The 19,158-nt window shown below is 51.7% G+C and overlaps 3 protein-coding genes and 1 long non-coding RNA gene across 15 annotated transcripts in view; 2 read left to right on the top strand and 2 right to left on the bottom strand.

Annotated features, from left to right (window-relative positions):
- The window catches only part of Cdhr4 (cadherin related family member 4), a 35,139-nt gene extending 34,203 nt beyond the window's left edge, over nucleotides 1–936 (bottom strand). For 6 of the 11 annotated variants that reach the window (XM_085828006.1, XM_085828004.1, XM_085828005.1 and 3 more), the window contains exons 1-3: nucleotides 735–935; nucleotides 268–452; nucleotides 4–166 (exon numbers count right to left, since the gene is read on the bottom strand). In XM_085828006.1, the coding sequence (XP_085684132.1) occupies nucleotides 4–166; nucleotides 268–452; nucleotides 735–783 (397 nt within the window). In that variant the 5' untranslated portion in view covers nucleotides 784–935. Of the gene's footprint in view, nucleotides 1–3; nucleotides 167–267; nucleotides 453–734 lie in introns of all 11 variants that reach the window. The other 5 variants (XM_085828009.1, XM_085828013.1, XM_029481389.2 and 2 more) reach the window with 2 other exon arrangements.
- On the top strand, nucleotides 133–6,328 carry LOC147002146 (uncharacterized). Its single transcript, XR_015044498.1, has 3 exons — nucleotides 133–190; nucleotides 555–664; nucleotides 6,066–6,328. It is a non-coding gene; the product is annotated as an uncharacterized LOC147002146 (long non-coding RNA).
- A 538-nt stretch (nucleotides 6,329–6,866) lies between these two features.
- On the top strand, nucleotides 6,867–8,633 carry Inka1 (inka box actin regulator 1). Its single transcript, XM_021172792.3, has 2 exons — nucleotides 6,867–7,151; nucleotides 7,792–8,633. The coding sequence occupies exons 1-2, from the start codon at nucleotides 7,101–7,103 to the stop codon at nucleotides 8,587–8,589; spliced, it is 849 nt and encodes a 282-aa protein (XP_021028451.1). The 5' UTR covers nucleotides 6,867–7,100; the 3' UTR covers nucleotides 8,590–8,633.
- A 157-nt stretch (nucleotides 8,634–8,790) lies between these two features.
- On the bottom strand, nucleotides 8,791–17,381 carry Uba7 (ubiquitin like modifier activating enzyme 7). Of its 2 annotated transcripts, XM_021171657.3 has the most exons (24): nucleotides 17,191–17,381; nucleotides 16,939–17,107; nucleotides 16,712–16,846; nucleotides 16,488–16,594; nucleotides 16,102–16,192; nucleotides 15,863–15,998; nucleotides 15,674–15,771; nucleotides 15,427–15,573; nucleotides 14,882–15,052; nucleotides 14,588–14,695; nucleotides 14,344–14,424; nucleotides 14,107–14,262; nucleotides 13,867–14,032; nucleotides 13,583–13,788; nucleotides 13,431–13,495; nucleotides 13,162–13,345; nucleotides 13,016–13,090; nucleotides 12,655–12,808; nucleotides 11,875–11,957; nucleotides 11,525–11,617; nucleotides 11,242–11,433; nucleotides 9,642–9,734; nucleotides 9,468–9,568; nucleotides 8,791–9,026 (listed from the first exon to the last, which is right to left on the bottom strand). In XM_021171657.3, exons 1-24 carry the CDS (start codon nucleotides 17,217–17,219, stop codon nucleotides 8,897–8,899), a joined length of 2,970 nt encoding a protein of 989 aa, XP_021027316.1. In that variant the 5' UTR covers nucleotides 17,220–17,381; the 3' UTR covers nucleotides 8,791–8,896. The 2 variants fall into 2 exon arrangements, 1 of the variants encoding a protein (XP_021027316.1); XR_015044497.1 differs by lacking the exon at nucleotides 8,791–9,026 and having other exon boundaries at nucleotides 11,242–11,305.
- Nucleotides 17,382–19,158: the final 1,777 nt, after the last annotated feature.

Below are 19,158 nucleotides of genomic sequence, written 5' to 3'. Positions count from 1 at the left end.
CACCTGGGCTGGCAAAAGCACCAGCACAGCGGATACGCCCAGGGTCCCGCTGCACATGAACGAAGATTGATCCGTCTACCACAAAGTTACCACATCTGTACTGCAGCTGCAGCTCATACTGGTTCACTGCAAGGGCATCCAGCCGAGCGGAGCTACTCAAGGACACCTGTGGTGGATCGACAAAAGACATGTAGGGCCTAGGCTTTCTGTCTCTCTGACCACTTCTGGCTTTGGTCCCACAATCCCTAGTTGTATCCATGGCCTTACCATCACTAGGTAGACTCCCTTATCCGCATGCATGCTGGGTTTATTGAAGAAGCTGGTGGGTGGTCTCACACTGAGTAACTCCAGGGTGGGCATGTAGGAGGAACAGTTGAAGGAGAAAGGTGTAAGGACCGTCCCAGGGCCATTGTTCTCAGAAATATACATAGTCCAGGGCAGGCTGTAGAGGACTAGGAGGAAGCCACATTTAGAAACACAGCAATAGCCTTTTTCTTTAGGGCCTGACCACATCTAGAGGCCAAGCAGCCAAAGTCCTTCCTTGTTTCCTACAGGTGACATTGGACAGGTGAAGAGAGATGAAGAACGTGATTGAAGAAACAGCCAAGAGAAGGAGCAAGGGTCAGGGGTTCCTTAGCCTCTGCCCTCCACAGCTTATCTACAGGTCAGAATTTCACTGCCAGACTGGGGTCCCCCCCCCCCCCCCCCCACACACACATCTGACTGCTCCTTACCAGGGATAAGTAAAGCAAAAAGAAACTCCAGGAGCCTGAGCAGTGCCATGGTAGCCTGAAGAAATGGTGGAGGAAGCTGTTTCTCAGGCTAACTCTGTTGCCTGGCTAGTTGCTTAAACATAGCCATCAGGTGGCTTCCTAGACTCCAGCTCTGGCTCCACCCACCCCGTGACAGAGCAGTTAGATCCTCGGGACAGGCTCCTGGAGCTGCTGGAAAATCCCATCCTCCGCTGTTTCCAGTGAATTCTTCCATTCATTACTGCGACCCTAAGGGGATACAAGCTGCGGATGGTAAAACTGGCCACATTGTGCTTGCAGACAGAGCAAACCCAGTGCCCAGGAAAATTAGCCCCAAGACCTGCTTCCCCGCAGAGTCTGCGTTCCAGCTGCCTCCTCTTACCATTAGAACCGTATCTGCCTATAAAAATCTAAGCTCGGCCACCAAGAAAATCAAAAGTTAGCCGGGCGGTGGTGGCGCACGCCTTTAATCCCAGCACTTGGGAGGCAGAGGCAGGTGAATATCTGAGTTCGAGGCCAGCCTGGTCTACAAAGTGAGTTCCAGGACAGCCAGGGCTACACAGAGAATCCTGCCTCAAGAAACAAACAAAAAATAAAATAAAGTTAAATTAAAAAATCAAAAGTTGTGTCTACATTCAACAAACAAAAGAATCCTTGATAGAAGGAATAAAACTAAGGGTTCCTTGTGTGAATATCAACTGCAGGGTACCAAGGACTCTTCTGAGAGGAAATGAAGATGTGCTATGTGTTGCTCTGGAACACAACTACACCAGCCTAAGATTAATCTGCAGACTAAGATTTACTGAGCCAGTGTCTTTAAGATTTGTCAGTTTATTATATTTCCATTTAAAACGCCTTTTTGAGACAAGGTTTCTTTATGTAGTCCAGAGTGGCCTCAAATTCCTTGTCCTTCCGCTGTCCTGCCTCTCTGCTGGAATCACAGGCCTGTACCATTGTGTATTTGCCTTTTTTTTTTTTTCAATTTTTCTTTGCTTGCTCTATCTAGCCCTTCACCTAGAACTAGTTTTCCTATCACATGCGCCAGGCTCCCCCCTCTCTCCACAAAACTGCCCTTGGTGGGGATTTCAATGACCAGTGGTTTCCTTTTGTCAGTTTAATTTAAGATTTATTTATTTTATTTTATTTTACATTACAAACATTTTGCTTGCATATATATCTGTGACCATATGCCCATAGAAGTTAGAAGAAGAACTGAAGTTATAGATGGTTGTGAGCCATCATGTGGGTACTAGGGATTGAACACAGGTCCTCTGCAAGAGCAGTCAGTTCTCTTAACTGCTGAGCCATCTCCCTAACCCCTAATTTATTTTTTTTTTTTTGAAGATTTAATTACTTTTTTACTTTCTGTCTTTCTTTCTCTTTCTTTCTTTCTTATTTATTTATTTATTTATTTATCTTTTTTTTTGTTGTTGTTTTTTGTTTTTTGAAACACAGTTTTCTTGGTATAGCCCTGGCTATTCTGGCACTCACTCTGTAGAGCAGGCTATCCTGGAACTCACAGAGACGACACGCCTACCTCTGCTTCCCAAGTGCTAGGATTAAAGGCATAGGCAGCCACCACTGCCTGGCTACTTTTATAACCAGGTTCCTCTGCAAGAGCAGCAGCAGATGTTGGTACTGAGCAATCTCACCAGCCTTAGTTATCTTTTTAAAAATTTTAGTGTGTGTGTGTGTGTGTGAACTTGGGCGTATGCTATAGCGTGTGTGTGGGGGTCAGAGGACAACTTTCAGAAGTCAGCTCTCTTTTACTGTAGGCTATAGGACTTGAACTCGGGTCTTAGGTTTTTCATGATCCAATAAGCCACCTCACCGGGTCTTACCCTGTCAAAAGAGACAGGGTTTCCTTATGTTGCCCAGGCTACTCCTGCTTCAGCCTCCCAGGTAGCTGAGACTGCAGGCACAAGCCATTGCACACTCTGAAGCCAGAAGGTTGTTCTTTTGTGTGTAAGTGGAGGTGTGTGTTTGGATTGGTACTCATGTGGAGGCCAGAGGCCAACCTCAGGCGCATTCCTCAGGAGCTGTTCAGCTTGGTTGGTTCTGTTATTTGGTACAGAATATCTCTTTTTTTGTTTGTTTGTTTTGTTTTTGTTTTGTTTTGTTTTTTGAGACAGGGTTTCTCTGTGTAGCCCTGGCTGACCTGGAACTCACTCTGTAGACAAGGCTTGGAGATCACCAGCTCAGCAGGTTGTCTGCCATTATCTCTCCTTCTCAGCACCGGGGAATTACAACAAACCATTGCCGCCACGATTGGCTTTTTTTGAACATGGGTTCTGAGTATCCTCAGGTCTTAATTCTTGTAGTGTAAGGGCTTCGCGACTAAACTGTTTTCCCCAACTCCAGACACATATCCTTTGCTCTCACTCCTCCTAAATGCCCGATGCTTGCTCCCATCGCCTCCGACACACCCATGCTGGTTCAGAGTTCTTCTATGTCTTTCTATCCTTGTCACTTCTGCCTCATCTTTCCTACCTCCAACCAGTGAAATGTTTCCGGGCCTGGAAACTACTTGCTTCTCCCCTCTTCTGTCTACATTCACCACCTCCGTCTCCTCCAAGGCCATGGCCTAAGATGCCACCCACTGGCTTTACCGTCCACATCCACTCCGCTCCACCTCAGTGTTTCTCTCTCCTGAGCTCTGCACTCACACACTTAGCAGCGGACCCTGCTTCTCCTCAAGACTCACATATCCACAATTAGAATTTCTTCTTTTTTTTTCTTTTGAAGATTTTTTTTTTTCAAGACAAGTCTCTTTCTACATAGCCCTGGCTGTCCTGAAACTCATTATGTAGACCAGGCTGGTCTTGAACTCACAGAGATCTGCCTGCCTCTGTCTCCTGGGTGCTGGGATTAAAGAAGGTATGTGCCATCATGCCCAGCTCAGATTGTTTGTTTGTTTGTTTGTTTGTTTGTTTTTGAGACAGGGTTTCTCTGTATAGCCCTGGCTGTCCTGGAACTCACTCTGTAGACCAGGCTGTCCTTGAACTCAGAAATCCGCCTGCCTCTGCCTCCCGAGTGCTGGGATTAAAGGCGTGCACTACCACTGCTGGGCTCTCAAGGTGTTTTTAACATAGTGTTTTTTTCCAGACTACTATAAGAAACTAGTATGGACTGAGTGACTTAAACAGTAAACATTTAATTTTTGAGTTCTGGAATCCTGGAAGTGACTGCTGAGTAGTGTGGGGGCTTTTCTGGGACTCCTGCTTGAGGTTTAGTAATAAAGACTCAGAGACGTTTGTATACCACAAGGCTGCTGGCCTTTGCCGGAGCAGAACCTCAGCTACCACCTGAACTTAACCCCAAATCCCTGCCACTGTGTCCCTTCATGTGGCTCTCCTGTCCTGTCCCTTCATCCCCTTTCCCCTCACCCCTACCCCAAGCTGCCAGCTCTTTGTTCTCCAAAAAGCCACATTACAGAAAGAGAAGCAGTATGATGTGGGGGAAGGGGTGCGGACTGTGGGCCCATGCTGAGGCATCCCTTCCCCCTGAGGGATCATATATACTATGCTATATATATGATATAGTATAGAATAGAGTTTATTCAGGGAATGGGGAGAGGAGGAGGAGGAAGGAGAGAGGAGGAGGGAGAGGAAGAGGAGGAGGGAGGGAGAGAGAGAGAAGGAGAGGGGGAGAGAGAGAGAGAGAGAGAGAGAGGAGAAGCCAGCCATGAGCACAAGAGAGGGAGGAGGAAAGGGAGGGGAGAGAGGGGAGGGGGGAAAGGGGAGGGGGGAGAGGCTGGCTATGAGCACATGGAGAGGGGAGGGAGGAGGGGAATGGGGAACAAGAGCAAGAGGACAAGAGCCAGATTTTATTTTGTTTTGTTTTAACTACCTGAGTGTCTAACCTGATATACACATGTGCATCACATGTGTGCAGTGCCTACAGAGACCGGAAGAGGGCTGAGGATCCTCTGGAACTAAAGTTACAGAAAGTAGTTCTGGGAATCAAACCAGGTTCCCCTACAAGGACAGCCAGTGCTCTTAACTGCTGAGTCATTTCTCCAGCCTCTCTCTCCAGTTTTTACTGGATTGAAAAAAATCTAGCTGGATGGTGGTGGTGCTCACCTTTACTGCCAGCACTCGGGGAAGCACAAGCAGGTGGCTCTCTGTGAGTTCGAGACCAGCCTTGTCTACAACGTGAGCTCTGGACAGCTAGGGCTGCTACACAGAGAAACACTGTCTTGAAAAAAAAGAAAAAAAAAACAGGATAAACAAGCAAAAATTAAGAATTTTATCTACTCACATGTGTGTAAATCGTACAGCATCTTTCTAGTTACATGTGTGTAAGTCCTACAGCATCTAGCCAAAAGATTCTGCTTTCAGAGCTGTCCTTCTGCCTGCGCCCCTTCCTTCCTATGATGTTTTTCTAACTGCAGACCAGATCATAGATGAGGGTCTCTTCGCTGGTTTCATAGCCCTTAAAAACAAAACCGAACAAACACCTAACTAAAACCAAGGAACCACAACCCAAGGGATAAAGACTCCCACAAGTATTTAGACAGCAGTTTCTACAGCTGTGCAGAGCTAGCTCCCATGCTTCTCTGTAATTCACAGATTATCCCAGTTTTACAGAGAATTCAGGCCTATTTGGATCTAGCCCACATGCTTTCGACCAGACCACACAGGTGTGAGGCCAGCTTTGATGTACTCTTCAGTCTTTGTCACCATCATGACCGGCAGCGCTGTCTATGGGAAGGGGAAACAGAGGTTTCTTTCTCCTGGGTGATTTTAATGGCAGTGCCATCCATCAGCTGTTCACACTGGAAACTTGGAGGCCATGCTTTACCTACCTGCATCAGGCAGGCTAGAGCTTAGCTCTAGATTCTGGAGTCTAGAACGATGCTTCTGATTACCCTCTGGGTTCAGAACCAGGCTTTCAGACACACACCCTTGCCTGGGATAAAGGCTAGAACCTCCTTTGATTGCAGAGTTATTCTCCTAAAACAACTGTATTTTGCGGAAAACAGCCCTAGTCCTTCCTTTAAAAAAGCTCCATGCTCTCCATGGCACCAAAAATAAAGCCCAGAGACTCCCCTAAGTCGTCTTATGGTTTTAATGACTTCTCTCCATCCACAGACCCCTGCCCCTTCCGTCACACACATCTGTGTTTTCCTTTCGTTTGGTCTGCCTAGCCCTGTCCCTCAATATACTTTACATTGGCAGACCCTTTCACCTAAAATGCCCTTCCTCACTGGACTCAAATGGATTGATCTGATATCAGCCATATCTTTTTAAGAGTTCTCTATCCCTTAACTGAACTCATTGTCCTCATTCTCCTGTTATTTTTTGTCTGCAGATAGATTCAACCTGTCTCCAGTTCGACTGTACCTCTGGTTATGGAGTGGCCTCAAGGGGAAAGGCTTTAAACAATCGAGCCAAAGAGCAGTTTTCCTCTTCCATTCCTGCATGCCGTTGTGAGGGTGTAGTGAGGATGCAGACCATAGTCGCGCGATCCCCACTAGGGGGCGGTCCAGCCTATCTCGGCTCAGATCAGGCCGGAGGGAAGCTGGAGGGGATTTTGCCTTGGCCATTCCCTTACTCTCTCTGTCTTAAGGCTCTTCGCTGACTATTCACCAGCCGGAAGGAATTTCGGTCCTATCATTCCCAGGGATGGTCAAGGACAGCCTGGACAGACCGCGAGTGGGCCACAACATTGTCAAATCAGAAGATAGGGCGCGCCGGGCGGTGGTGGCGCACGCCTTTAATCCCAGCACTCGGGAGGCAGAGGCAGGCGGATTTCTGAGTTCGAGGCCAGCCTGGTCTACAGAGTGAATTTCAGGACTGCCAGGACTACACAGAGAAACCCTGTCTCGAAAAAACAAAACAAAACAAAACAAAAAACAAACAAACAAAAAAGAAGAAAGTGCCCACACGTGGGTGAGGCATCGGCCCCAGTACAAAAAACCGCTATATCACCAGGGGACAAATTGCACGGGATGAACGTGCGGGGGCGGGAGGGGATCGTGTCGGAACTGCGTTACAGCTGGGTTAACTAAACTTTTTGAGACATAAAGGGGCCCTGAGCTGCACTCTGGTCTCCGGTGCTACTACAGTCAGGCTCCACCAGCCGAACGGGGGCTGGAGGGCGGGGCTGAAGAGGGCAGGACAACTTCATCCTGCCCCGCCTCCATTGGCTAGGGCGCCGGGGAGGGGCGGGGCGCGGCTGCCAGATGTTGGGGCGGCAGCGGCAGGAGCTACGGAGAGCAAGGAGCCTTAGAGTAAGGCAAGGGTGAGGACGCCACCACCCGCGGGCCGACCCGGCCCACTCTGCGCCGCTCCCGCGGGTGATCGGCGGGTGAGCCGGCCGACCTGGAGAGTGTACAGCACCAGCATGCACAGCGCTCGGCTTGACAGCTTCCTGAGCCAGCTTCGCTGGGAACTGGTGAGTCTTTGGAGTGGGTGTGGTTGTGAAGATGTGTGTGGGGTGCGTGGCTGCCGCCTGGATGGAACAACAAACGGCAACCGGGTGGACTCCGGGTGCCCATCAGAGTCAGGATGGGGGCAGGGTAGCGCGCTACAGATGGCCCAGATGGCCCGCTTCGGGTTTCTGACGGTTGGGAACTGTTCTGGGCATCAGGTAACAGGCGCCCAGCTGGCCGTGCTGGCGGCGAGGGGGCGGTGGGGGGGGGGGAGGAGAGTTGGGGAAGAGAAGTTTCTTTTGGGGACCAACAGGGAGCACCCAGGGCCTAAAGAAGTGCTATGCTGCTGTGGACATCCCCTACCACGGGCTGGCCTGTACCTCCTTCCTCTACTCTGCCTGCCCGCCCTGGTGGCGCGTGCTGACTTGCCCGGCCCTGCGTGCTGCAGCCTGCCGGACTGCCACCAGCTCTGCCGATGGGAGCCACATGAGCCTCGAGTGCCAGTGCCCCCATGTGGGCCCTGTGCTTACAGTTCCGCCTTGCTGCCCAGAGGTTTTTCAAGTCCTTCTGAAACCTCCGTTCTCAGGGCTGGCTTGGTTAGACACTTAAGGAGTCAGGGACTAAGAGATCCCTGACCAACATTTGCCCTATCTTTCTCTCCAGTTGTGTGCTCGGGACACAGGCTCACCTCCAATGTCTGGCCCACTACAACCAAAACCCAGAACTGATCAAAATGTACAGCCAAAGCGCCAGTTCAGGGCCTCGGATGTTTTGGAAGAGGACTCTGTCTGCTGTGTAGAAGAGGAAGAGGAGGAAGGCTTGGTAGCAGAAGACAAGGGTGTGTCCTTGGGATGTCCTAGGGAGCATGCTCTAGACTGGGACTCTGGCTTCTCAGAGGTGTCGGGCAGTACATGGCGAGAGGAAGAGCCGTCTGTACCCCAGCGCCAAGCACCCAGAGAACGTCCACCTCATAGCCAGCGTTTCTCAGTCAGTGACATTCCTATGCGCAGTAGGGCGGCTGTAACCAACATACCTCCTGCCCACCGTCCGAGGCCCAAGTCCACCCCAGATGCTTGCCTGGAACATTGGCAGGGATTGGAAGCAGAGGACTGGACGGCAGCCCTTCTGAACAGGGGCCGCAGTCGGCAGCCCCTGGTGCTAGGGGATAACTGTTTTGCTGATTTAGTTCACAATTGGATGGAGTTGCCTGAAGCAACCAGTGAGGGGAGTGATGGAGATGTACCCCGAGCACGGGCTCGACCCCCTCAGTTCCTGCTTGGTCTCTCTGAGCAGTTACGGCGTAGGCTGGCCAGGGCTCGACGGACAGCTATGGCAAGCAAGAGGCTGTCCTGTCCACCTCGCCCAGAACCTGACCTGCCTGCAGACATCTCACGATTTGCAGCCCTCATGAACTGTCGGAGTCGCCAACCTATTATCTACAATGATGTCAGCTACCTCTGACCCTGCCCCTCCAGCTAGGACAATAAAGGCTTTTTTTTCCTAAACTGCTGGTTCCATACTCCTGAGGCTTCAGGAAGTGTCTCTGGCCCTGTGGAGCACAACTAAGACAGGCCAGTCTAGAATGTTCCCTTTCCTTTAACAGGGTTCCTGTCTTACCCGTATCACCTGTGTGTACCTTACCATTCATTTTCTACCATCCACTTCACTTGTGCCTTTTTATTGTTGAAGTATCTGCTGTGGGCTGAAGATGCAGGAATTTTATGCAGAGTTCGTTATGGCCAAGTGGTGGCGTGGTGTGGCTACCTCATCACAGCTCATAATGCAGAGGTGGGAAGGCCGTTTCTTCCTCCTCGCCCTCACAGCTCAGCTCGAACACCAGAACCTTCAGCCCAGGCTTGGGCTTCCAGCCGGTCACGCGCTGAACCAGTTCTGTCACCCTGGTATGGGAGGGGGTTTAGGGAAGATTCTGTAGGTGGGTCAAGGCAGACAGAGGGCAACCTAGTGTGGACGAGAAGGTGCTGGTGAGCCCTCAAGAGCCCCAACCAGGAGCAGGAGCTGCCCAAGGCAGGAAACATCTGAAACTATTTTAGGAGCAGCTGGTGGGGCAGGCAAGAGGCAGGAAGCTGTGTGTCCCTCGAGAGCAAGCTGTGAAGGGAGATGGGGGCTGGGCAGGGTATGGGGAGCCAAGGGGGTTGGCCAAGCAGACAGCTACTGAAGTCCCCTTAGCTCCACCCCCTCCCAGGCCCATTTGTTGGCTCCATTTGGTGGAAGAATGCTTCAAGAAGGTGTGAGGGGCCTAAAATGGGGTTGAGAAAAAGACCTTGTCACCCATGCTCAACCTCCAGAGACATGGTAGAGCCTGGCTATGACCGGCTCACCTGAGGCACAGGTGCTGATCCTGCTTTTCAGATGACCATCCTGAAGAATAGAGCAGAGCTTCACGGTGGAGAAGCATCTCCACCTTCAGTCCATGTTCTTCCTAGAAGGTATACGTCAGATGCCCATTGGGCCGGGCTGGGCTGGGCCAGGGGCTGAGTGGAGACAGGGCATACCTGGAGATGGGCCAGCAGTGACTTCAGTGTCCTTTCAGGCTGCCCAGCGGGCACCTTCAGGCGGTCCCAACAGGTCCATTTCAGGTCACAGAACTACAGGATGGAGGGGAGAGGGATCTAGAGATTTCTCACACAAACCTGCAACCCCTGGCCCAGTTAACTAGCAGCTTTTCCTAGAGGAGGAGCTGCTCTAGAGGCAGGAAGCTGCGGCCAAGGGGGGGGGGGGGCGGAAGGTGGGATCTGGGCCCAGAGTCTCAGCCCCCTCCCCGCCCAGGCTGGGGCCAGCACAGGAAATGGAGCTATGGGGCCCTGTATGGGGAAACAGACGTCCATCGCACAGGCCAGCTGGAGAGGGGGAGACTGGGGCTGCTTCCTGAGGAAGCTGGAGCTGCGTCGCTGGAGTCTCCGATAAAGTGGCTTGTTCCTCTAAGGGGAGGCTGGGAGCTGGGAGATACAGCTCATGCTACTCGCCCTTACAAACAGGGCTTCGGACTGCTCGCTGGCATGCAGAAACCAAGGGCATGGTAACAGTGGAACCCTATTGACTCAGAGGGTCCCTGCTAACAGGGATACAGTCTACAGAAACTTTTATCCTTGTCCCATCTTCTTCCCAGGTCAAAAGTTTTGGTACCTATAGCTGAGGGCTGATGATGTAGCAGGCATCAGCCCTCCCAACCATCAGAAAACATACTGGGGTCGAGCTGAGACTAGGCTAAAGGCAGGATGGGGACTCTTACCCACCCCCATTCTATGGACAAAGGCAGCCTCTGTGCTGGTTAACAGTGGGGCACCTCACAAAAGCATTCTGTGTGCTTGTCCAGAAGGACCCTAGGCTAGCTGGTGACCTCTGTCCTCTCTCCTAGTGAGGGCATTTATTCTGTCCTCTTTCCTGTGCCTCAGGGAAATGCCAACTGGGGCAGAGCCTGGGCACACAGTTGAAGGCATTGCCATCCTGTCTTCATAGGAACAACCCCCCCCCAACATACACACACACACACATCCAACAGCACCCACGTATGTGCCCACACGCACATAGTCACATTGAGGAAGATCCTGTTCCTCCATCTGGCACACAGCTGTGCATGTCTGATTCATGTCCACATACCAGGGATGCCCAGACCTTGGTGCACTCCTATGTAGTGGTATAAACATTCTGTCCCATAGGGCTGAGACCCACGCTCCTGGTAGCAAGCCTGATGCCCTTTAACTTGGCTTAAGGTGAACAGAACAGGGCTCCTCAAAAGGAAGCTAGATTCTTTCTGGGGCTGAGTCTACAGTTGCCCCTCCCTCCTCCTTCCCACCAGGATATTACGGAGAAGGAGGGGGCCATGGGGGATGTCTGGCTCCACTAATGAGTTAAAGCTGCAGCTCCCCCAGACCCTGGACTGCAGGGAGGCTGGGGGGTATGGCTGATGGCTGTTTCCTGTGTCTGACAGGTCCCAGTCTAGCTTCATAGCAGGAAGGGCGCTGGATGCAGTCTAGAGGACTCCCCCATAGTCTGGGGCCTGGAGAGAGCCCACAGCTAGAGAGAGAACTGTTTGCTTGGGTAAGTAGAGGGAAAATTCAGGCCCAGTAGGAACAGGGGGCATCAGAGGCTCACCGACTGGATGGCTGGGGCAGAAGGCGCTGAGCGGATGAAGTGGTTTTCAGCCAGGTGCAGATAACTGTGACGAAAGGTACCATGGGATCGGAGCCCGCTTACCACCTTATACAGCTCCAGGCCCAGTAAGCCTGCCACAACTGCTGTACTGGTGGCAATGGCTGGGATAATCCGGCCCACGATTTGCTTGATCTGTCAAGGACAGGGCATTTGGTCTGGGCTCAAGGTTCAGATAAGGTTTGGCTCTCACTTCTAGGCCTGAGCCCCAAAGGGGTGAAGTTACCCGAGCATGATTAACTGGTAGGATCCCGTAGTTCTGACATCGCAGGTCTGTCGCTGCTACCACAAAGTCCACATGGAAGTTGCTGTCATCATCCTGCCAGGCCCAGATCACAGGAGTGTCACCACTGCAGTGGTATCCCTCAGCATGGCCACCTGCAGGCCACTGACAGGCCTCTGGACAGTTTTGTGGTTGGGTAGCCACCACTCCCGCCTTTGCCACACAGTGCGGCCGAGATGCTAGGGGTGTGAGCTGCTTACACAGCCTTGACAGGGGGAAACACAGCTTCTCAAACTGTCCTGCTTCCTTACCTCCCCACCAGCCCAGTTCTTCACCCCATCTTGGGACCCCACCTTCACAAACAGCACTGGCTTCAGCGGGGGCCCCTTCCTCCAGTTGTCCAGGGTTTCCTGCAGTTCCTTCAACTGTTCCTGGCCTGTCGGGGAGCAGGGCACGGGCTCAGTCCTTAACTCATTTCCTGCACTCCAGAGCCTAGTGTCCGTTCTTGGGCTTTGCCAAACCTGCCATCCGCCACCACTTGGTCTAACTAAGGACTCTTTTGGTTGATGCTGACATCTATGTCCTTGCAGCCCCACTCTTCCCCTGTGGTTACCCAAGTGGCTCTGTCCTTACCCGGGGTCACAGCTAGGCACTCCTTAGAATTTTTTTTTTCAAATTGTGAAAGTCTCTCAAGAGAACAGGGATGTGTTTTAGGCAGCAGAGAGAGGACCTACTGAGGGACTAGAGGACGGAAATAAACTAATCAACAAAGTAAGAGGCCCAGAGAAGGACTGGAGAGATGGCGGCTTAGCAGTTAAGAGCACTTGTTGCACTTGTAAAGGACTCTAGTTCGATTCCCAGTGCTTACATGGTAACTCCAGTTTCAGGGGATCAATACACTCTTCTGGCTTCTGTGGGCACCAGTGGCACATAGGTATATAGGTATACATGTAGGTAAAATACTCATACATACAAGATAAAAACTAAATGAGCACACAAACAAATAAAACCAAAGAGGACCAGAGAAAAGGAAGTTGGCTGTCTGGCTTTTAGGCCCCATCTTCCTTCTAAGCACAGTCTGAAGACCCATGTGGAGAAGGGGCAAGAAGAGCTGTTCAAGACTGGGACCTCACCATGCTCAGCAGAGAAGAGGTTCTGGGGCCTGGAATCAGACTCTAGCAGCCGGTTCAGTAGTTCCCTGAGTGCAGGCCGACTTTGTGGGCCAGGCAGCCCATGCATCCGTGCATACAGGTTGGCAGCTGCCAGTACGTAGAGGAAATGCATGTCCTACAGCCAGGCAGAGAGCAGGACCGTGGGTACACGGGATGGGATGCATTGCCTGCCCTTCTGTGGATCTGTCTGAATGCCTGCCTCTCTCAAGGACAGACACTTGAATTTGCACAAGCATGGCTCTCTCCTAGCATGCATGTATCTTAGCAGAATGCAGAGGTGGAGTCTGCCCTCAGGGTACTCAGGTCTGCTGACACCACTCACTTGGTTGGGGTCAAACTGCAAGGGATGTGGACACTTGTTGGATCCTGATGAGAACAGAGTTCCACCCTCAAGCACCTATGGAAATAAAGGCCATTGGGCTGTCTGATCGCCTGGAGCCGTCAGCTGCCCAGCCTCTGACTACCTACTTTATCCGATGGGAAGTGTCTCGGCAGCTCCATGACGCTATCATGGAAGCACAGTTGCCAGTGGCCAAGAGCCCACACCACACAGTCTTGCCAGGTCTGTGGGCGAGTTCTCAGGACACCTATCACTTGCTGCAGTAAGGCCAGTGTCTCTGTCCTATCCGTGGCCAACAGGGAAGTGCATGTCCTGCAGAGGAAGGAGGACGTTTGAGGCTGAACTCTGTGCTTGGAGTCTTGGACTCCCACCTACCTACCTCTGTTGTTGGCCTTACTGTTGGTAGCAGTTGATGGTCTCTGTAGATAGTCTGAAGAGTCCCCCAAATTGATCCTGGGCCCACTGTGGGGGTGGGGGGGAGAATGATAAAGTTTTAGATGAACAGATCTGCAGTTGAGGCTTGAGATGGGGAGGGTACCATGTACTTACCTGCACGCTGTGCTCCATCGTGCTGGGGAAGTGCCTCAGGGTACACACAGGGTAGGGAGCATCCTCAGAAGCTGCATCCGAGGCAGGACCTCTGTAGGCTTCTGTCACAAAGGGCACAAACACTGAAGCACTCCCCCAGGTGCCCTGGGTGCCGGCCTCCAGCAGTGGCTTCAGATAGTGGGTGCATCGAGCAGCGACATAGTGCCCTGGCAAAGGGGCAGAGGGTGAGGAGTGAGGCTACCAGGGGCTTGGGCAAGGGGCTCAGCTCCCAGTGAGGCACTCACGGGCCTGGAAGCTGTCCAAAGCAGCAACAACACCGTTCACCCTGGAGAAGAAGCTGTCACCGTAGATATCCTCTGTGGTGGGATCCAGTGGGCAGGTATATGGAGTCGCTCGTAGGTCTGGGTTGAGACGATGGGCTGCTGCGGCGGCCACCTCTGCCTTGGGCCTCTGGGAAGAGAGGACAGGGCGCATTACGAGAGAATGACCTGAGACGCAAGGATGTAGGATGGGCCAGCACTCACCCTAACATCCTTGGGCCTGAAGAGGAACTGCCTGCTGAGGTTGGAGCGTTCTATGTAATCCATGTCAGCAACAGTCACACCTCCATTCGCCCTAACTCCGAGGCCCACTAGGGCAAAGAGTTTGAGCATCTCACAGCCAATGGCACCAGCACCCACCTGTTGCCGGGAACAGTCTTAGCCAGAGCACGTGGTGTGGATTTCCCAAAGACAATTCCCCACTAGCATCCCCCAGCTCACCAAGAGGTAGTGTTGGTCACTCAGTTTCTCTTGAAGATCAGTTCCAAACACAGCAATTTGCCCATCGTATCGGCAGTTTCTCTAGGGAACACAGATAATGGCCACTGATGGCTGACAGCCTGTACTATGTGTCATTATCCTGAGTTGTTTAATCTGGACCTCAGAGGCGTTTTTCTGGGTTCTTCTCTAACTCTGATTTTGAACAGTGTCACCCACCCACCTACCCCCACCCCCCAGTTCTCACTGGCTGACAGTCCTCAGGGCTGGGAAGGAGCGTCTCCTCTTCTGGAAGACATTCAAGGGCGTCAAAGTACAGCCACTGATCCAGGGGCATGAACTTCCTGGAGATGGCCTAGGGGTGGGTACATCAGTCTGAGGGCCTCTGCCAACTCCTAATTCCTACTCCCCTTGGATCCCATCTGAGGGCTACAGCTGGGTTGGTAACGTGCTCTGTGGCTGCTTCTGGGTATGGGTGCCCTCTGGCACACACACTACCTGCCCGCTTTCCCAGTCTCTCCCTTTCCCCACATGTGCCTACCTTCAGGACCTCCTGGGCAGCCACTCCTCCCATAATGGCTGCCATGGGGCTTAAGGTACCAGCACTACTCAGGGCAATTGTGCGGAGGAGAGTCTCATCCAGTGACTCTTCTTCTGTCCCTTTTAGTGGCTCCAGTTTCTGGGCCAGCTCCACCACAGTCTCTGCATCATCCTGTGGGATGGCACTCAGGCATAGCATGTGTGGGCCTAGTAGCCCCAGCTTGAATTCTAACCTTTCGCTCAAAGCCTTCAGGCACCCATCTACCCTGTTCCACAGAAGCAGCAGATTCCTAAGTGGGAAAGCCTGACATTGCTGCTAGGCTGGGAAGTGCTACTGAAGGATGTCCAACACCAGCCAGAGACACTGAAGGCATCCTCAAATGAGCACAGCTTCCAACCTGCTTGTGATGGCTTAAGGGTAGAGCAAGCAGGCATCTCCAGGCGGCAGGCCTGGTACGTCTATGGGCACAGCCTCCAGTGGGGTGAGATCTGAAAGGTGAGACCCAGAAAGGCAAAGACTGTATTGTGCGATGTGGGGCCACTCACAGGATCCCAGGGCTTGGGTAGCCGGCCATGACGTTGCTGGAACTTGTGCAGTACATGGAAGGCCTGATGTAGGCAGTGAGCACGTTGTACTTCCTGAGTATTCTGAGCCACCACATGGGGCTGAAGCAGAGCTATGTCCAGGGGCTTCTGTAGGGGGTCGGGGTTGCTTGGCTCAGGGTCAGGTCTAGAACACTATGCACCCCTTCACATAGCCAGGTGCTCCCACCCCAGGTGTACTTGTACGCACATGCCTCACGGTCTTGGGTCTCTTGACTTCGGTAACAACCCCACCTCTCAAGTAACGGGAGAAAGTTGTCGTATCTCCAATCTCCAAGGACCCGTCTTCTGTGAGAGAGCCATCCTAATAAGTTATGACCCCCTAAATATAACTTGTTTCCACACAGCTGAGGCAGTGGTTGGAGCAGTGTTGGCTTACTCTGCACACGGACAGACTGTGGAGAACAACTGTTGAGTTCAACCATGCCTTCAATGTCTGAGAAAATCACCAAGTCCCCATCGTAGAAGGAATGTCTTTTGGTGTCTCCTCTCAGGGTGACAATGCCGGGGAAACCCTGAGTGAGAGATGGCTTGTCTTCAGAGTGCCTGTACCTACCTTCCACAGGTCCTGGCACCTTTCTCTGGACATCAGGGAAACCTCTACATCTGAGCACCCACCTGAGAGATGTCCTGGATGGCAGCTGTCATGGGTTCTACCTCGGTAGGGTCCACAACTGTGAAGTCCTCACCAAAGTCACAGAATAACCGCCTAGTGTGGGTGGCGGAAGTTACTGAGGAAGCTCATTAGTTGTGAGTAGGGGGCACTAGGCCAGGCCCAGAAGGGAAGGAATTATAGGAAAGCTGTGGAGACTTTGGTTTGGGCTTGCAGGGTGCACTAAAGCAGGTCTGCATGCTGAGGTGGAGAAACAAGGGCAAGACCGTAGTCCAGAGCATCCTTGTAAGCTTGAGGCTGAGTCGGGGAGGATAGGGGCAAGCTGAGGGCTGGGCAAAGCATTAGGACCAACTGCTGGCAGTGATGTGGTGGGGTACACAGATAGTCTCACCCCACAAGCCCCCGGGTTTCAGCCATCAGGAAGCAGATTCCATGCTTGTGACACAAGGGTCCCACCTTCAGCTGGTCTTCCAGCTTGGAGTCGGTCAGCACCACTACCTAGATGGACACCGTGATTGATCAGCAGGCCCGGAATCACTCGCCACCTTCTCTCTGCCTTTAAGGGCAGGAGGGAAGTACTAGGCTAGCAATGCAAAGTGGCTCTGGGGTAAGCACCTGAAAACCCTGCAGTAGGTCCTCAGTGATGTCACCCCTGTGGACGGAGATCTGGACAGCTTCATTGAGCTCAGCCAATTGTGCTTGAGAGGCCTCAGCCCTGCTCTTTCCCAAGTTCTCTTCTGAAAGGAAACACTAAGGACAGCTCAGTGCAGCTTGATCAAGGAGACCCCCCCCCTTTGGCCTCTGCTCTGGGAGGCAGCATAGAGACCCCCAAGAACTCTTACCTGAGCAGCCAAGTCAGCCCAGCAGGTGGGATGGGGATCATGCAGGGTGAGGCTGCCCACACCTGTAAGGACCAGGTTCTTGGCCACCTCAGCTCCCAGACCCTGCAGGCCACATAGCAAGACTTTGGCTTCCTGGATCCTCTGCATAGCAGGCAGGCCCAGTACATACCTGTGATTAAGAAGAAGGAGGTGGCAGCTGGGGACCAAAGGTCTGGAAGCCACCCGACTTTGTTATCCCACCTTGAGACTCACAGCTGCCTGGAGTATAACTCTTCATCCATCCTCAGTCGTGGGGCTGGAGAGGAGGCTGTAAGGCTCACAGGAGAGAGGGAAGGAAAACAAGGCTTAGCGTCGATGCAAACAGGCACCAAAGCGCTGGTTGCTGCTGGTTACAGCTCTCTTTCTGGCTCCTCTGTGATTTCAGGAAACCAAAAGTGAAACTAGACTTGAGTTGGTTCCTGGTCCTCCCAGTGAATGAGGACAGATGTCAGCCCTCTGCAGGCCAACTGGGGTTTATCGCTTGGATAAGTCCCAGTGTTACAAGAGGCCAGTGACTCTCTGAGTCAGACCTGAGAAATGAGAAGCTCAGGGCAGCCACAAAATGAAGACATGTGTCATATATATATTTTAAACTTTTGTTTTGAAATAACTGTAGACTCAAAATAAGTTGTGAAAATAACACAGGGTGTTGCTGTGTACTGTTCATGCGTATTTGTGGGTGTGTTTCCATCAGCATATATTAATTACACATAATAATGTGCTTCGTTACGGCACTTTCATATGTGTACATTTTGATCATATTCACCCGTTAGCTTCTCTATCCTCCCACTCTTGCTGTTCCTCTGGGTGACCCGGTGAGTTTTGTAGATGTTTCATACAAGAGGATGGGCGAGAAGAAGATGTCTCGCCCTCCTGGAGGGGCGAGGCCTCATGAGTCCCTGTTCCTCCCATGATAGGATGCTCACAAGCCCAAATTTTGTACAGATCTTCCGCAGGTCACAACTACTGTGAGTTCAAGAGCACAACAGCCATTTGTGGCCAGAAGATCATGTTCTACAAAGACTCCATCCTCCACTTCTAAAGCTATCGCGTCCTGTTTTTCACGGCGTTCCCTGAGCCTTGGCTAGAGCTGATCGAGATGTTCCTTTAGAGCTGAATATTCAGGTCACCTCTCTACACACTGACCGGTTGTGAGTCCCTGCAGGGACCACTGTCCTCCACAAAAGGAAACCTCTCTGATAAAAGCCCACAGTGGCCCGACACGACTGTCATTCTACCATGAGGGCCTATGACCTACCCAATCACTCTTTTTTTTTTTTTTTTTGATCAGGTTTATAATACCAGACATGAATTCTCTCCCTCCTGTGGAGTGGGCTCAGTTCCAATAAGAAAGTAGTCACTGTCACCACAGCAGGCTCAAAGACACTGGATCCATCTTGCTACTGTTTGTTTTGTTTTGTTTTGTTTTGTTTTGAAAAAAGACAAGGTTTCTCTGTGTAAACCAAGCTGGCCTCAAACTCAGACATTCCCCTGCCTTTGCCTCTGAGTGCTGGCATTAAAGGCATGTACCATCACCAGCCAGTTGAGTTATATTGTTTTTGCTTGTTTTGTCTTTATAAAAGTCTCATCATGTAGCCAGAGCTCTGGCTCTGGTCTGGAACTTGCTATGCAGACCAGGCTGAAATCATAGACAGGGCTTGTCTGTGTTTCTTGAGTGCCAGAGTTAAAGGTGCGAGCCGCTACTCCCAGCCTTGATGCTTTTATTTTATTTTTTATGATTACAGCAAGCATGGGAACTACCTTGTGATGGTACTTGGGTACTTGGGACTGAGCACAGGCCACCAGACTTGGCAATGAGTAACCCGCTGCACTGTCTCACTGGCCCTATAGTTGTTTTGATCTTTTTTTTTTTTTTCTTTCGAGACAGGGTTTCTCTGTATAGGCCTGGCTGTCCTGGAACTCACTCTGTAGACCAGGCTGGCCTCGAACTCAGAAATCCGCCTGCCTCTGCCTCCCGAGTGCTGGGATTAAAGGCGTGTGCCACCACACCTGGCTTTGATCTGTTTTTAATGTTACATGCATGATTGTTTTGCCTGTGTGTATATGTGCCACATATACCTGGTGCCTGTGGAAGCCAGAAAAGGGTGTAGAATCCTCTGGAACTGGAGTTACAGACAGTTGTGAGCTGCCGTGTGAGTTCTGGAAACAGAGCCTAGGACC

Source organism: Mus caroli, unplaced genomic scaffold (genome assembly GCF_978045245.1).
Source record: "Mus caroli unplaced genomic scaffold, Mus_caroli_1 scaffold_11, whole genome shotgun sequence".
Classification (NCBI taxonomy): domain Eukaryota; kingdom Metazoa; phylum Chordata; class Mammalia; order Rodentia; family Muridae; genus Mus; species Mus caroli.
Note: the sequence above shows the minus strand (reverse complement) of the source record. Positions and strands in the feature narration are given on the sequence as shown.

What these genes read in the sequence shown, in the direction of transcription:
- Uba7 (XM_021171657.3), bottom strand. Translation starts at nt 17,219, where the DNA reads ATGGATGAAGAGTTATACTCCAGGCAGCT. An exon ending in GAGTTATACTCCAGGCAGCT is followed by an intron (nt 17,108 to 17,190) that starts GTGAGTCTCAAG and finishes TCTTAATCACAG; the next exon opens with GTATGTACTGGGCCTGCCTG. An exon ending in ACAGTCTGTCCGTGTGCAGA is followed by an intron (nt 15,772 to 15,862) that starts GTAAGCCAACAC and finishes GCTCTCTCACAG; the next exon opens with AAGACGGGTCCTTGGAGATT.
- Inka1 (XM_021172792.3), top strand. Translation starts at nt 7,101, where the DNA reads ATGCACAGCGCTCGGCTTGACAGCTTCCTGAGCCAGCTTCGCTGGGAA. An exon ending in GCCAGCTTCGCTGGGAACTG is followed by an intron (nt 7,152 to 7,791) that starts GTGAGTCTTTGG and finishes CTTTCTCTCCAG; the next exon opens with TTGTGTGCTCGGGACACAGG.